Source organism: Struthio camelus, chromosome 22 (genome assembly GCF_040807025.1).
Source record: "Struthio camelus isolate bStrCam1 chromosome 22, bStrCam1.hap1, whole genome shotgun sequence".
NCBI classification, from domain to species: Eukaryota; Metazoa; Chordata; class Aves; order Struthioniformes; family Struthionidae; genus Struthio; species Struthio camelus.
The window spans coordinates 4993766-5011078 of NC_090963.1; the positions used below are offsets into that span (position 1 = coordinate 4993766).

General features: G+C 45.4%; 1 protein-coding gene across 11 annotated transcripts in view; it reads left to right on the forward strand.

Moving 5' to 3' along the window:
* GRAMD1B (GRAM domain containing 1B) overlaps nucleotides 1–17313 on the forward strand; it is a 146682-nt gene that overhangs the window by 65658 nt on the left and 63711 nt on the right. For 3 of the 11 annotated variants that reach the window (XM_068916953.1, XM_068916954.1, XM_068916955.1), the window contains exon 1: nucleotides 11077–11403. The exons of the other annotated variants lie outside the window; for them this stretch is intronic. In XM_068916953.1, coding sequence (XP_068773054.1) covers nucleotides 11093–11403 — 311 coding nt within the window. In that variant the 5' untranslated portion in view covers nucleotides 11077–11092. Of the gene's footprint in view, nucleotides 1–11076; nucleotides 11404–17313 lie in introns of those variants that run through there. 11 annotated transcript variants of the gene reach the window in all.

A 17313-nucleotide genomic window follows, 5' to 3' on the forward strand; every position in this document is an offset into this window, starting at 1 on the left:
AAAAAGGAGGTAGTCTGTGGCTGATCTAGTCATAGCATTTCTTCCCAAGATAATGAAGTCTTTACTGCCTTTTCACTGGCAGCTGGAAGTTACTTGCAACGCAAGGTGAAATTGGAAGATGACTCTTCGTTTCCTGACAAATTCAGATCGAGCATGAATTTCTCTGTGAGGTCCTGAAGTTTTCTGTTAGCCTGCTCCTTTTCCCGAGCGAGCCTTTTCTGGGGTGGGAGAGGGAATTGTCCCGTCTCAAGCAAATGGAAGGTTCAGAGTTGAAATGCTTTTTGCGACGATGAGGAGGAAGAAATAGCCAAAAGTCTTTGTGTGAAAATAGCAGCTCTTATATTCCTCTTCTCATCATAGCGCTCAAGAAAGAAGCAGTAGCAATCTGAATCTCAGTTTGGCCACCTTCTTGATACTGATAATCTTTCTCCTTCCATAAAGTATTCCTCTCTCTTAAGTCTCTATAGGGAATTAGTCTTTCTCTTGGCCGCTTAATGGGGAGGAGCTTTTCTCCTTTCCCATCTTCCAGGGTTCCCAGTTGACTATTTTCTGCTCTGATGCTCCTGTATTTTACTCTCCCCAAACCTATGACGTAATTTGCAGGCCGTGACAATCACTGCACCCATGTAGCATAGAAAGTGGTTTACATGCACTGTGTGTGCTGTACTCGGTGTGACTACAGCTCCCATGATGCCAAGAGTGAAATGCATATTTTTTTTCTGGAAGTGAGGCCTCATGTGACTTCCTAGCTGCAGCAACATAGAGGCAGTCCCGCCTGAGATTTTTCCAAGGGAAACAGAGGTGTGCCCTAGCTTGCAGATGCTAGTTTGTGTTTTGAGATCCTCTGACAGCCGAAGCTGTAGAGCTGCAAAAACACTGCTGCCTTCTGAGAGCATTCAGCAGTTGATGCATCTGGCTCACTTTCCCGGGGATCAGTACACCTGTACCCTAAGGTGCATAATACTTATGTTACCTATTCCTGAAATTTTGCTGTTGTCCATAACCGTTCTCTTTCCCCTTGACATTTCCCATTTTGTTCCTAGCTTGCTTTCCCACTGATTTTCTCATTGATGGGCTTTGTCCTGCATGCATGTTCCACAGAGGCCTCGTTTTATGTTGCTGCTGCCCAGACTCCTGCAGACTGTCCTTTCTTGACTTAAGGGAGACTCAAACTGTAGCTCACAGGTAGCGCGTTGGATTCTGTGCCTGCGCAGGCCCCGTACTTGTTCTAGTGAGCCGGTATGTTTGAGCCACCTTTACCCTATCCCTGTGTGAATACTTGGATAAATAACTCTATTTTGTTATTACTGAACTTCTAAGAAGTGAGACCGCTCTAATAAGTGTGAAACGAGGACCCTAATGATTGTTTGGCAGTAGCCAAACACCTACAGGGGATGCCCTAAAGGCCTTGAGTGTGATGGTGGCTGTTTGAATGGGCAATGGCACTTGCATGTAGCGCTTGTCACAAGCCATGTTTTCTAATTTGTAACACATCTTTATGGAGGTGATCATGAGCTGTATTTGTATGTGATGGAGGAAAAAGGCAATCTTGATTTTTTTTTATTAAATTTTTATGATGCATGAAATGCATCAGAACAGAAACACACATATAGATGCATACATTTCACGTATGCCAAGATAGGTCTGCCAGGAGCGTTCTCTGTGCTTGTGTTTTGCCTACAGATGGCCCTTTGCAGAGATGCTTTGAGTGCTAAGTAACTGTTGTCTCTCTGTGGACTGCCAGGGCCTGTTTGCATTGTGTAGCTGCATGATAGTGACGCGTCAAATATGTTCTAGTGCCCATTAATGATGGGACTGCAAAATGTACTTAAAATAATAAAAGCCAAGGAGACTTCATTATGCTGTGTGTACGCAAGGAAGTATGTGAGTAGTATGGTTCTGCAGATAGTACATAGCTGCTCTTGAATGTGTACGTACTGTTCAGTGCCTTGTAAATTATCTGCTGGTGCCCCCTGGTCTGTGTGTACTATACTGAGGTGCCTGCTGTGCGCTTGAGCACAGCATGCTGCACTGTTATATGAATAAGCACTTTCAAGCAGTGACGTTTCCAGCCCTCAGAGGCTCTTAATTTAGCTGAGCTCTGCAGTGGTTTTCCTCTGCGTTCCTCTCCCTTCTTCCCAGCTGGGATTGCTCACATCTGTCTGGTTTGCCAGACCCAGAGCACTCTGAACAGTGGCACACAACAGTTCTTGGGTTGGTTAGCTAATAGACTCCAGGCTGACTTACTGTAGTAAAGTAGGCCAGGAGGAAACTGCAGGACTAGGGAGGGAGGGGGAGAAGCCATCCCTGCTCAGTGATGAATGGGGCTGCGTGAAGTCACCCTGCTCCGCCAATCAGGGCCAGTCTCGGCCAGGCAGCGCCTCATCAGCTACGGATGCCTTTTGACGCTGGGACAGGATATACCTTAGCCTATGATTTGATATTTTCAGAGTCAGAGCTGAGAGTGTGAACCTAAGAGTTCCTAGTTCAGGCCCAATAATTTGAGTGTTACTCTGAGGTGAGTGTTCTCAATAGGGTGCAGGTGACTAGCTTCCACTTTGCATTTTTCTCTGCACATGTAAATCTTTATTTAGATGTTCTGTCTCTGTTTTCCTTTCCTTTTGTTTTTTTTGCGCTGTTGCTTCTCCTGCTGTCTGGCTGCCCCTCTTTATTCGTTCATGCCTTTCCTTTTAGAAGCTGCCTCTTCCTTCCCTGCTCCCCTCCTCCTCATATCTGATCCCCCTGCTTTGCCCGTGTGCTGCCCAGGGCCCACCTACTTTCTTCCCTTCTCCTGATTTCCAAAGTATGCATTCAGGGGTTCCTTTTTTGCTTTCCCTTCTCATAGAGCAAGAGCGAGACAGAGCAGCGTGTCCTTTTATCCCCAAGGAAGACTGTTTGCTTGCCTGCTCCCTGCAGAAGCTCGTCCTTTGGAGGAAGCTGGGAGGAGGATGCTCTCTGTTGCTCAGCGTTCTGCTAGAGCTTTGGGTGGCGGCAGGCAGAGGAGGGGGGAGGTCTGGCAACTAACTCTAGTCTTGTGCCAGACTCCAGCCAAGAATCTAAATCAGGGCCATCAGTCTGGGATGCCTTTTTTTTTTTTTTTTTCTTCTTCTATCTTTGTTTGGGATCAGCTGGGAAAACCTGGGACTAGCTCTCGGAAGATGTTCTTATTGTTCTCATCCTCCTGTCAAACTATATATTGTCTTATCTTTTGACTCTCCCTTTCTTTCCTCTCCTGCCTTCTTCAACGGCTTTACTTACTGATAGGCCAAGCAGAAAACATGGAGACGTCTGATATGGCGACAGCAAAGGTAGGATGGAAATGCTGCCGGCCTCACTGTGCGTAAGTGGTTTCGCTTGGCAACTTCTTCCTTTCCCTGTCACCCTTTTTACTTTCTCCCGACCCCTTTCCTCAGATGCAGAGAGTGGTACTAGTGCTGGGGTTGGGAAAAAAAGGTTTCAAGTTCCAGGAGGAAGTTATATTGTGGCCATAGTGCTTATATGTTGCTCTCCTTGTAAGATTTGAAAATACCTCTTCCTGTCCTAAAATATTTATGCTCTAGGCCAAGATGGAAGCGGGAGGGAAATAGTCGTCTGTGGCACTTTGCTTCCTTTGTCCATGATTTCGGGGAGGAGGGAGCCAGGGTGCTTGGTAGAAGCCTGCTTTGCTTGTGGTATAAGAAAGTGACGCTAGAGGGTGCTTTGGCGGCAGGATTCCGACTTCCTGGAACTGGCTTGTGGAGCAGAAATGGCTTTTTGGCAGCTTAATTTTGTTTGAAAAGGGTCTCAGGGGAGTGCTGAGCGAGCAAGGAATTCGAGCTTGTAGATACACCCACCCTTTTCTGCAGGGTGTTGCCTCTGCTGCTTGCTTTTACCACGTTGTGGGTTCTGCTTTCCTGTGGGCTGGAAGACTGGGAACAGAGTTGTATAGATCAATATGGGCTTATGAGGTGGAGATGGGAGATGTGTATGATGCATTCCTTCAGTATGGTTCAGTGGGGGGGGGGGGGGGGAGGAGATGTGCAAGACTGTCTTGCCGCTGGATGGCTGTATCTCTTGTCACAGAACCACTATGTCTTCATAGCCAACAGTTGTTTCCTAGCATGAGCCTGCCACCAGGGTGACTTAATTTGGCATCAGAACAGGATTAATATGCAGGGATTGTGACCACAGACTTGCATTGTTGTGCTGTTATCTCAGCAGCGCATGAAACTAAGCATGGTTGAAGAGAGTCATAGCTTGGATGGAAAGAGTGGGAAGTGGCATTAGTAATTAATGTAATTGAAGGCTCCTTCTTTTGGAGCTGTGCTGAGCTGAGTACCCCGAGGTTGCAATATGGCGTGCTGTGTTCGAGAGGACAACTTTTAGCCTAGGGGTAGAAATCCACACTTAGGAACCCCACGATGCTGTGTATGCATTGTAGGGATTATTCCTATAGCTCGGCAAGAATTCATACTGAGTGAATATCTTACCTTTTCCAATTCCCTTCTGCTGATTCCTATATATGCTTCAATTTCATTTCCTCTAAAGTGTGTGTGATAGTAGTGAACAACTGCTGTGTTTTGCCCCAGAGGCGGGTTGCATGTCAGTGCAGGTTTTGAGTTTGTAGCATCAGTCAGTAAATTCCATGAAGTAGTCATGGATGAGTGTTGCTTTATGAAGGTGAGATCATCCTCATTATTGTGTTTTCTTTTCAACTGTTTTGTCACTGTGAACCCGCTTACCGCTTTAGTGTTTGGAAGAAAAAAAGAAAAATCCGTTGAGAATGCTGGAGGCCAGTGGCCTAAGAACAAACTGGAAATACTCCTCTCAGTTTCAGTTATGGCTGTTTGCAATTTTGGGTGACTTGAGCTTTTCTAGGTTGAGAAATAGACATTTTCAAAGACAACAACAAAGTCCCTTTCAAATTTTCCTTGTGTCTGTGTGTGTGTGTGTGTGTTTTCATAGGGGTTTTTTGTTATGTTTTCCTTTAATTAAAGGAAAACATATGATCTAAAGCGGGGTTAAAGCAATATTTTAGTGTGAATGTGCTGTGAAAACCTGTTCATCTTTTCCTGGAAAATAAACCTTCAGAGTGAAAAATTGAGTCCAGTTTGAACCATCTACATCAGACACAACCTGTATTATTCATGGTATGAATAATCATGGAAATAAGTACAGATTTTTTTTTGTTTTTATACCATGGCAAATGATGTTTGGTGCCATATTCTTTGCTGAATCCCACACTTTTTTCCGTGATCTGTTTTCTTTTCCCAGTTTGGATCTGCGTTACCTGTGTTACAGTTTGTCTGGAGCCTCCCAGAGATGCTGTGAACTTCTGAGGTTTTTCCTGGGATTAGCCTGGCCCTGGGCTAGCAAAGACTTTTTGAGGAAGAGGCTAACGGACTTTAGTTTCTCAGCCTAAGCCCTGAGAGCGTCCGTGGGATGTAGCAGCAGGATGTTGTTACTTCCACAGTTGCTCTCAATTGTATTGCACTGTCGCTTCCTTTCCTGCTGGGACACCTTTCAGGGTACCTCAAGAACTGGCATTTCCTGGCATATCAAAGAGTAGTCCCAAATTTAGCACTTTATTTTCCCAGAGAGGTGCAGCTAACACCTCGTGGTTTTAATCCCAGGGTAATAGATCATTCATCTGGGTTTGAGTGTTTTCACAATGTCAGTGGAATCCCCTGAAAGCTGTTCTTGTCCCATGCGTGCTATGGGGCATTTTGCGGTGGGATCCTGACACGATGGCGTGTGACCTCACAACTTTGTTCATAGGGCTGCCCTGCTGAAAGTAGTAGCCCTGCTTATTTGGTCCCTATTCTTTACGGAGGACAAAGGGGAAAAGTAGTTAGCGAAGAGAATCGCCCTGATATTAGGTAGAATGCTTTTTGGGAGAGCATGAATCGCTTTGCAGGTAATCAACTAATGCTGATGTGGAGCATAAATCTGTGAGCAGTCTTTCATTCCCCGACACAAAGGTTCTTGTTCTCTGTGCTGCAAGTACATACGAGGAGTGTCCCGAGAGCACTGGGGGGAGGCAAGGGGAGGTACAAGTAAGCACCTGATTTACTTGTTCCGTTTGAAGGAAACGAGAATTTCTCTTGCAAACTGTAACTAGTGAGAAGGATGAAGTCAGAGAAGATGCCAGTATACAGTGTCTTGGAGCTTTTGTTTAGAGAGTATTTCCTTTTTTTTTTTTTTTATCAGATAGCACTAGCTCAGATTGGGATCGTTGAGAGGAGGGATATAGGGGAGGTATAAGGGAAGAAGGAAAACAGTGTAATGCAAAATGGCAGGCATGTGAATGAAATGCTGTCAAATATTAAATAGTCATATGGCTTTCAATTTCTGCAGTGGCCTCTCTACTGCCAACTTTCCTCTAAGCCTGACAAGGGAGGTGACAAAGTGCTGCATGGGATTGCCTGTTTCTTAATCGGACCAGAACGCAGGAGAGGACCAAGACCTAACTGATTACTACTTGTCACTTTCTACAGATATTCTTGTGCAGAGGATGTGTAAGGCACTGTCCAATCTGGACCATAGCATTTAGTGCTGCTTTCTTCCAAGCTGGAAGTCAAAAATAAATTCTTTACTTGGTTTTGTGTGTATTACAGTCCTAACTTTTTTTTTTTTGAATTCATGTGGCCTTGACCGTTTATAGTTAGGGGTCAGGAAGACATCTACTCCTTTTTCTAACTCTTCTTTTTTTTTCTACTACTCAATCTCCAAGTCTGTTTTCAGTTTGAAAAAGTTCTGCATGGTTTTTACTTTGTTGCCGTTTTTAGTATCGGTGTGTGCTATTTGACTTCCTCATCCTGACTGGCGGTGGAAGCGACTAGAAACCACAAGGGAGGCTGTCTTGATGGTATTTTTGCTCTGGATCAGAAGTATTCAAAATGTTGCTGGCAGTAGGCCAACACCAAATGATTTTATTTAATCCTTATTGCAGTTAGTGGGAATTTTGCATGGGGGGAGGACACCCTGTGGATTTGCCTCGTCGTTTATTGCTTACAGTTAGCAAATAATATACGTATTTTGAACACAGAAAAAATAGATCTAAAATACTGAATTCTATTAGAATGAGCAAATGCTTAAGGCTAGAGAGGAAAATAGTGAAGGTCTGATCTAACATCCTGTGCAAAGGCCGGAGAAGGGCAGTCATCGATGAAAATGTGTGTTGTTCCACATAAACAGATCACATACAAATCAGTACAAAGAGGAAATGAGACTGGCATGGCAAGAATTCAAGAAAAAGTTTGGCCTGAGAGGGAGGAAAAACAGCGATACGGTGAGGACCAAGATACAAAAGCCAGTTTTAAGTACAAAGCACAACACTGAAAAAGGTGTGAAGAAAAAAGTCAACAAAACTATTATGAAATAGCTGAGGGAGAGAAGGGTGAGGGTTATAAATTCAAACAGAAATAGGGCAGGGAAGGAGGACCAGCAGATGTAGAAAATAGTGAGTTGTTTAGAAGAGTGAAAGGATTCATGCTTGATAGGGACACGAGTGGCTGTTAGCAAAGGCTCATATGAGCCTCAGCTGCAAAATCTTGTATCGAGATAGGCATACTGGTGAAAGAGGAAGGACTGTGGCTGGGAAGAGGTGCCTTACAGAAGTTACCTTTTAAGTGCCCTTACCTGGCTGATGATCCTGAATGCTTAAACATTTGGACATGGGAGATGACTGCCCTTCTCCTCGAAAGTGAAGGGTGCTTCCAAATGTTTCAAATGAGCCTCAGCTGAATTCAGAAATTTTTATGTGGTGGTGGTGGTGGTGGGGTTCTCCAAGGGCAGGTGAGGCATGAGAGACGATTTTATTGCGGCACTTCCGGGATACTGTGATAGCTGAAGCTGGCCGAAGGCACCTGCTCTCAGAAATCTTTCCGTTTTCAACTTAATACTATGCTTGTTGTTGTGAAACGCTGAAACAAACAAAAGCGTCTCAAGAAATCCACTGCTTGCTTTTTTCTTTTTTTCTTTTCTTTTTTTTTTTTACTGCTTTTACCATTCACACTGAAAACCAGAGGAATTTACTGAAACAACAGTGGCTTGGCAAAGCTCTTTCATATGGCAAACATGATCATCAAAGATCATCTGTCATCAACCTTCACATTTACACAATCCAAAACAGTGTATCCTAGAAGCTTTTTACAACCAGGTAACGAATGTCTCCTTACAACATAAGTTCTACAGATAACTGGAAAGCCCTGGGTTATAGGACTTACCCCATTTCAGAACAGAAGTCTGTGACAGAATGGGTCATAAATTCAGTTCTCACTGTTCCTCTTTCTGTTTTCCCGTTTTCCTGTTTCCTGAGATAGATGCTTAGGATGGAGCAGGTAGATAACGTATGTGGATTTCAACTTGTGTGTGACTCCTAAGTATTCTTAGCACTGCAGAGGTGGACAGGGTGGCAGTGCGTAGCCTCTCTCGATATCTACATATGCTCTTTTGTTACCCCATTTAGTTTTTAATATCACATTTTACCCTATTTTAATAGCACTCTAATTTTTCTCTGGAGTGGGTATGTGCAGGGGATGAAGGGGAAAAAAGGAAGGGGCTCACCCTTGCAGCATTAGCTGACATAGATGGACCAGTCTACTGAATGCAGAGCTGAGACTGTAACTAGCAGTGACAGTTGGGGGTCACCTGCTTGGGGTTCACTGAAGATGGCTGGGGACCCACAGCCCTTTCACCTAGGCTCCTGCTATGAGGATTTCAGAGAGTAAATCCCAGCTGAATTGCAGCAGAGAAATGGCTTTGCCTGCCAGAGTCTGATGCTTATACAAACACTTTCTCCTAAGTGGTCTATCTCTTCTGATAATTTCCTGACCTTCACATTATTTAAAAAAAAAAAAAAAAGTACATGACACTGTGCTCATTTCCTAATGCCTTTCTTGCTTGAGCTTTGATTTCCGAGCATGTGACTGCAGCATTGGTCTGTCCCAGATTAGCTAAGCTTGCAGGTCTCCTGACCCATTTTTACAGCATTGCAATTTGTTTCCCTCCATGACAACCTGCAGGCCACAGATGCTGAGCATCTCATGGAGAGAAGTAGTTTTTGAAACTGATGAGTCCAAACTAAGCATCTGATGTAGATTGGACCCAATGAGGACTGAATCTGGGGTTACGCGGGGTAAGACTTAATTATTTCTCCCATACTCCTTGTAACATTATGTGGAAATACACGTGCCTAACTTAATGCAAGTTGTTAATGCTTTTTGTTTAGAAATAAACAAAAGGGCATGTTGTGCAGTTCATGTTGAAAACCAGTATCTTGAAGCTTTGGTTTCACACGGTTATCCTGTATCTCTCTCTGCCTAGCACAGAGTACCGTCCATCAGTTGCTTCCACAAACTGTGGGATGGGAGGCGGTTCCACTTCAGACGCAGTTTAACGTTAGTCGCTTCCTTCTAAAGCAGGTACCCAAGCGTTGTAACGATGTAAAAAAGAGCGCAACCTGTCGCATGTAGTTGAAGGCTGCTTAGAGGGAGTTAGCACTGAACTGAGTTTTTGCTTTGTGACCCAGCTCCCCTGGAAGGTACTGCAGTATAATTTGAACAGTTTCTTAAACTTCGACTCTTCTGTGGAGATCCTGTGTTTTCCTTCACCTATGATTTCTGAATGCCCGGGGATGACTGAACCATTATAGGGGAGAGAGTATTCCAGCTGAGTTCGGAACCGGTCTGCATATACAGGAGGATCATTAAGAAAAGTTTAGTAAAGCAGCTTTCGTGAGCAAATGTGAAAATAGAGAAGCAGATACCGGGGCATCACCGTCTCAAGGATATTCCCTCTGGTAATGAGGGCAAATTTCACAAAATGCTTTGTAAATCAGGGTAGGGACTTTGAACTAGTATCTTCCCCTTCTCCCCAATATTGAGAAGTGAGCAGAACAGAGGTGATAATCTCACACGCATGCTTATCTTGCCAAGCGGAAGAAGGGTTATGCTCTTCTATGCCACCAGGGTTTTTTATTTTGTATCATTTCAAACTTAAGCATGGACTGCAGGGAATCAGAGGGGAGGTCAGAATCTGTAGGCTGTGACTTTGGGTGCAGAAGAAAATGACAAGTAGTTGAATCTCTGACCTCTTCAGCTGTCTTGCTGCTGCCCCCCATCTCCTTGAAATTGCCACATTGCTGTAGGGTTTGTAAGTAAGACTCTCCATTTCAGTTCCACGATCAAGCACGTTCAGAACTCTCTGTGTAGGGGGAGTGTGTGTGTGTGTGTGTGTTAGTGTGGTCAGAGCTGGATGCTCCAAAGCTTCACTTTGAAGTAACTTTGGGTGAGCCTTTACTAGGTGCTAGTTAAACCGTAGGTGACTTCAAATACAATGCAAAAGTTCCTTAGCAATCCCTGTGTGCCTACTCAATGGTCCAGTGGGGATGCTTTTAGATCCCACAATGTAAATAGAAGGGTAAGGAAAACCCTGCTGTCTTGCAGGAACTGAGGCTAGTGATGGAATAATTGGCACTGTAGTTCAGCAATTCTGAGTGCTGTGTTGCAGAAGACTTTTCATATAGGATGAGGAGACAAAATACAAGGTCAGTTTATCAGACCCCAGTGTGATAAATAGGGCTAAAAAAAGGGCTCATGTTCCTGTTGTGTGAATGACTGCACAGTGTGTTACAAGACATTCACTTTAATCCTGTTTCAGTTCTGGTACAGGAAATTGCCTCCTGCTTTTCTGAAAATTTCGGTTTCAGTCAGGCACTTCCGTTACTTTCTATGGCTGTAGCGCAGTGGGAATACGCTGAACAGCCTCTGCAGCCACAGGGGTGGATTAAGTAATTCCCTGTCTTTAATTTCGCGTGTGAAGAACGAAAGGGGCCCTGGCGGCAGCAGGGCCCGTGTGCCGATGTCGTCGCTACGAGTGCGCTTAAATAGGAAGGGCGACGGGGGGGGGGGGGGCGGGCCGGGCCCGGCGGGCCGCGCAGTCCCCCGCTGCAGCCTTCTCGCCGCGCGGGGCTGCCCGGCCCTGCGGCGCGGCGCGGCGGGGCCCGGCGGGCGGGGCGGGCAGCGGCTGAAGCGGGGAAGGGGGGGGGCGCTGCGGGCCGCCCCCGGCAGCGGGGCCAGGCGGCGCGGCGGGCGCGCACGGATGCCATGGCATGCTGCGCGGCGCGCTGTCCTGCCGGTGCTGCACATGCTCAGCAGAGAGCGGGGCGGTTCAGCCCCTGGCGCTGCTAGTGCGCGGAGCCCTGTGCCTCTCGGCGGGGGTCTGGGGGGGCGCCGAGGGCGGGAGGAGGCCGTGCTCCGGCGCGGGGGGCTCTGTGCATGGGGCTCGGCGCATCCCGGGGGACGCTCGCCGGCCGGGTCTCCTTCAATATGTCCTGGGACCTCTGGAGCTGTCAGTGGGCAGACAAGGACACGGGCATCGGATTATCGTGACTGTACTGATGAAAGGGTTCAAGCTCGCCTGGTAAGCAGAGCGCTGGGGGCGGGGGTGCTGCCAGCCTCCCCCTCCCCGAAATCCTCCTCCTGCCCGGCCCCGCGGCGCGCCGCAGCGGCGGGCGCAGTGCTGCCGGCGGGGGGAGGCGGCGGGGTCGGCGGAGGAAAGGGATGCGCTCCGCTAAGTTGGCCGTTGCCTGCGTTGCAACGCTCAGGCCACTGCAGCACCGCCAAGGGGGCATCAGTGCGGGAAGAGCCGCTGCCGGGGGCAGCACCACACTGCAGTTGGGAGGGAGCCGTTGAGGCGGCCATGGGGAATAGATGTAACGGTGGGCCGTTCCTGTCCGGGCATCTCTGCATCAGGGCATCTCTGCATCAGGACGGTGATGCCGTGAGCCTCTCTCCGGGCTGGCCGCATCTTCCTGCCTGCCGCCACCTCCTCTTCCCGGTTTTCGCTATGGTTGTGCGTGAATTTGCATCTCTCTATGTGCACGCATAATACTTGCACACCTGAGTGTCTGAGCTCGGAACATATTTGCATACAGAGAAAATAAGCGCTTGTAGCTTTTCCTGAAGAAAAGGGAGGAACGTATGCTGAATCTTACACGCACAGAACAGTCTCTGCCCAGCTTGTCCTTTAAATAGCTGCTTTTAGGGATGCGCTTTGCTGGCGTGTTTCTGTAATGAGGTATTAGAGTTAGGAGCCGAGGGAACTCACAGCTTCCTGGCAGGTCCCGAAATGCTTGTTAATGCGGTGGTCGCTCCCTGGGTGTTCTGGAGGAAAACTCTTGTTTTTCCAGGTGGACAACTGGGTAGCTAAAGAAAACGTTGCATGAGTGAAACTTAACCAGCAAAGCTGTATGTATACGTAAAACGTTTATTTGTAATTTTTTTTGTTGGTCAAATTTGTGTTTTAGGTGTAAAGGGCAATGCAAATGCATATAAGTATTTTTATATATAATATTTTATAGAGTAGAAACTTGGTAATAGAGGTGCATATAAAATTTCCAGTGTATTGAAACTTTTAAAATCTCCTATGCGTCAGAACAATTGAGCTGTGATTAGATGTCTGTAAAATACCATGATAAAGCCTTATGTAATTAAGACTTTATCAAATGGGAAGGGTCCCATCCTCAGTAGTGCAATGCGACTTCGTAATTTGGATTAAAATTGCGAACTGGATGACAAGAGCAATGTGAAGGCCTACTTCTTAATCCTTTTTCTATAACAAGAGAAATAGCACCCTCCCTCTCAAGGATGCCGGAAGCATCGGTGTGCATTTAGTGCTTTGAGATCCTTGCCTGCAAAGTGTGAGAAATTAGTAAAGTTATTTTTCGTTTCCTTTTTTTTGTCGCTATTTTCCATTTTTTGCTGTGTAAAAAAAGAAATAAACCAAAATATACTCCAGCATAGCACTAGGAAGCATCTTGTACTGGGCCCCAGGGGACGGACTAGAGCCAGAGATGACTCAATAGGCCGTCTCCTTCTCTAGTTTCTGTAATTTTGTGTTTTATTTGATTACAGTTGCAGCCTTTGAAATTTTCCTGTGCACACAGGACTGTATGTAACATGGAGTATATAATTGATATAGCTATTAACATTTGAAAGCCCTACAATATCTTTTTTTTTTCTGTTTAAAAAAAGAAGTATAGCTCTTTCACCGATTTGCTCCTTTATGAGGTAGGCAGTTGGGCTGATGAGTTGCATAATGGCTTAGTGCACTACCAGGACAGCAAAGCAAAGCATGTGTTGTAAACGCCATGTTCACGTGTATCTGCAATAATATGGCACCCTACTCCATTTGTCTCTATGCCTATCCATGGACCACACTGAGTGTCTTTATTTTTGTTAATTGTATAATTGCAGTGTTTTTGCACACCCAGTTCCGTCACGGTATTTGTCGCAATTAGCGTTGAAGCCAGTGCGTTAGTTTTGTCCGACTTCAGAGCTAAGCAAGCAAGGCTGGTAGATTCGGGAGCTGGATGAGGCACATAAGAAGATTACTTACGTGCTGGATGAGATGACAGTGGTATTTCGGTAGGTGACGCTCTTTCCTCTGAGTTATTTCTGTATCGGGATCCCTGCAAGGTGCTAGGGGTACGGTGCTGTCCTAGGTGCGTGTGTTCCAGTGGGGAGCGCACTGAAGGTCCTGGACTGTTTCCCTGGCTCTCCTGGAAACACACCCGAAGACTGTTAACCAAACCTTGCTCGTTCTACCTCCCTAGCATCCCTTCCTCGTCGTCTTCTGTGCTCCAAAGAGAAACAGGTGCCGTTTTTCAATTATTATTATTAGATGGCTATTTAATAAAGGTACATAGCGTTTTGGATCTTCGCAGCAGTTACTCTGTTCCTCCTCTAGGCTGTCTGTGTTTATGAAGAGTTTTGTTTACTCGCTTGCCCTGCAGTATCAGGGCACAGAAGGGTGAATTAAGGATGCGATTTCAAGTCCTGTTTCACATAGCCACGTGTATTTGTCACTACTGGAACGATCGATGCAGTTTGAGGGGGGAGTAGCTCCGAGCGTAGAACACAGAGTTGCCCGCTCTCCCCTGTTTGTCAGGCTTGGTTCGACTATCTTAACACAAATTGCACCACCTCAAACACGCATAACAAAGTAGCTTTACAGGAAGGGGTTAGCGTTTGTTTAAAGAAAAAACACATCAGGCAGGTGGCATGCAATTGCGTCTTTTGGGCTTCTGGTTTAAGAATTGGTGATTTGAGTTCTAGGTGGCACTGCTGGGGTTAACGCAGATTTCCTTATGGAGCAGTTTTCAGAAAGACACATGATTCCGTTCTGTACCAGGAAGGGCAGTAGCACAGGGACAGAACGCTGTCAGCAGGAGCAGCCCTCTCCGACTGTTAGGAGGTGGATGTGCTCTTGCTCGTTCTTAGACCCCCCCCCACCCCACCCCCCCTCGTTTCGTGACAGGCGAAATATTATGCTGTTAGATTGCACGAGGTGATCTAGTGCGTTTTGTTGGGGAACCTCGAGGCCACCTCTGATTCTCAGTGCAAGCTTGTTCTGGCTTAAGACAGTGCGTTGAGTTCTGGTATGATGTCATGCACTTTTGCAGTACTACGCCTAATTTTGCCCAAAATGATCTCATCGCCATCTGGTATCATATCACAGCGTAGCTGCGTACCATAGAGTTAAAGTTGTCGCGTTAGTCTGCGGCACAGCAGAACCCCGATATATAAACATCACAGTTTCACGACATCAGCACGTTACTGTATTGCGTTATGATGCAAGGTCCTTACGTACCAGTGCAACGTCATGCTGTTGTGGCACCACATCCTGGTATCAGAAACGGTACTGCAGTCCCCTAGGACGTTCTTGCCGTATTGTAACACGCGTTTGTCTCGTCAGGGCCTAGTACGTTGGTTTGATAGGATATCTTCACGTCGCGGTGTAATGTTCTTGTACTGTTGTGCACGTCTTCACAATGCGACACAGCATTGTTATTTCCCAGTGAGAGAAAACTCCAGCTTCTAATCTTATGTCATCGTTATCTGACAGACCCTTAGTGACTATAACCAGCCAGGCCCCAAGCTTCACATTTCAGAAAGCCAGGAACTACAAGGCCAGGGCAGGCAGGCTTTCCCTCTCCTCAAATCTCTGGTGATGCTGCTTGCTGTTAGAGTTCTCCCTGGTTAGGAGTTGTGGGGAGCTCATAATCCAGCATAGCGTGGCAGAATTGCGATACTGGCTTGGATCTTGGCTGAGAAATAAGAATCAAACGACTAAGGCTGGCTCACAGGGACAAAAGCAAGCCGGTAGCCGAACTTGATGTCCTACAAATAGTATACTGGGCAAAACTCTGCTCATTTGATTTTCCTTCTTTCCTGGCTCCTTTTACATTGCTTCTGCCAGTTTGTCGGTTAGAATATTTCTGAGCTACAGAACCTTCTATATGGAACCTATAGAAAAAATAAGGGCTAAAGGCTCTACCTAAAAATAAATCTGTAGTTCATTTTTCCGCTAGTGCCTGTGGGTGAGAAAGAAACTCTCCGTGTTCCAACACCCTACTTATCTGAAGGAAGGATCTAGTATGTAGTTGTGGGGGTGGAATAAGAACGAGGTAGGGTTATAGAACAGCAGAGCTAAAATTAGAAGTTGTTTGATGTCAAGGAGCAGCGCAGATGAGCGTTAGGCAATTTCAGTTATGCATGCTGTAAGGCTATGACTGAAGTATTTCTTTGCATCTAGACCAGGCTGAAGACACCTGCCCTTCTCCCTGGTTCCGTCAGTGTCTCAGTGCTGTTCGTGTGTAAGAAGGGAAGGAAGGGGGTTCATAAACTATCACACCGGGCCTGTGCGGCTTTGTCCCTGTAATCTAGTCTTGCAACTTCTTTGAAGTCTAAAAAAACAGAGCTGCGAAAGAGGCTGGCGGAATGCATTCTTCCCTCAGTTACAGAGAATTGGTGCTTCCCATAATACAATAAAGTTACAGATGTGGGTTTTGGGCGTCTGGGATTTTTGCCGTTTACCTTCTTAATTGCATAGCAGAACAAGGACGCTATTTAAACAATTTTCAATTTCATATTGATACTGCAGAGACTTAAAGAGCTACCCCGTGCCGTGAAAATGAACTTTGATCTATTGCATTGTCAATGAAAGATTAATTTTCAAATCAATTCTTTGTCGGTTTTTTGGAGAGGTCTAGCAAAGTAGTTTAGCTGAAGTTACATAATGTATTGTATTGTTTGACCTTCACATAAAGGTTAAAATGTTATTTTTCAGTGTTATTTTCTCTCTGTTCTTCTGTCTTTGCATCTTTCCTCTCTGTGCTTTTTATTCAGAAGGAAGAAATAAGACACTGATAGTCCTCCACTAAAACCCATCAAAGATGACCTACATATATATAACTTATAAACTCGGCTCTAAGATTTTAGAAGTGAGAGGCTTTCGTTCCTTGTACATTCTGCAATTGGATCTTGGGAATCAAAATGTTCCAGTTGGTTGACGGCCTGGTAGGAAGAGGGAACAATGCTAATATGTCAGTCGTCTCTGCAGATATCCAGAAAGTTCTGAAAATGCAACTGAATTTTTGTCTGTGAAATGCAGTTTCGATTCTTTCTCTTTTAGTAGGAATAAATTTTATGATGTTGTATCAGGTGATTTGGCCAGCTCTTTGAGCAGTATCGGTAGATTTATTTTGTAAATGGTTTCATGGCTCAATAAAGTGGTTAGCAGGGTTTTTTTGTTTTTTTGTTTTGTTTTGTTTTTGATAATTTATCTGGGCTTTTCACTGCTAGGAAGTGAAAGTAAGCAGTTAAGAGCCTAATCGGAGTCCGCTAATGTCAAGGAAAGAACTCGCAGGCAAATTCACGTGGCCAGAGTGTACTCGTAGTCAGTAATTGACTGAAATAGGACCGAGATCAGCCCATTCCCATTTTTTGTCCTGGACTGCGCACTGCCACACTGAATTAATGCCTTCATTGGTTGTTTGGTATAAAGTACAAGTGAAGCGACTGTTTCAGTTAAAATTTATAATGGAAGTAGAATATTTGAAGAAAAACTCACTGAGTCATTATGAGGCCCTTGATCTGAGATTTGATTTGCTATAGCTCTCTGTGATGATAGACTTGCAAAACTGCCTCGTTAGGGTTTTTCATTTGTGATGTGGCATGTTTTTGGCATCGTATTTTGACTTGAAATTTGATAAACATCTAACATTGTATTCTCTAGTAAGTATGTGCCTACTGAAATCTCTCTGAAGGCAACTAAACAGAAGAATTCTTTGACTGACATGAGCAGAAGATGCTGAGCTTTGCAGTACTTTGCTGCCAGCACCCAGTATCTCTCCCTCAGATCTCTACTCGGGCTGGAGGTTATTTTGGCTAATTGAATCCCAATAATTCATTTCAGTCTAAAATTGCATTGTCTGCTTATCAGATGGTGAAATTACCTTGCTCTCTGTACAGTCCTTCCCCAGCCTCA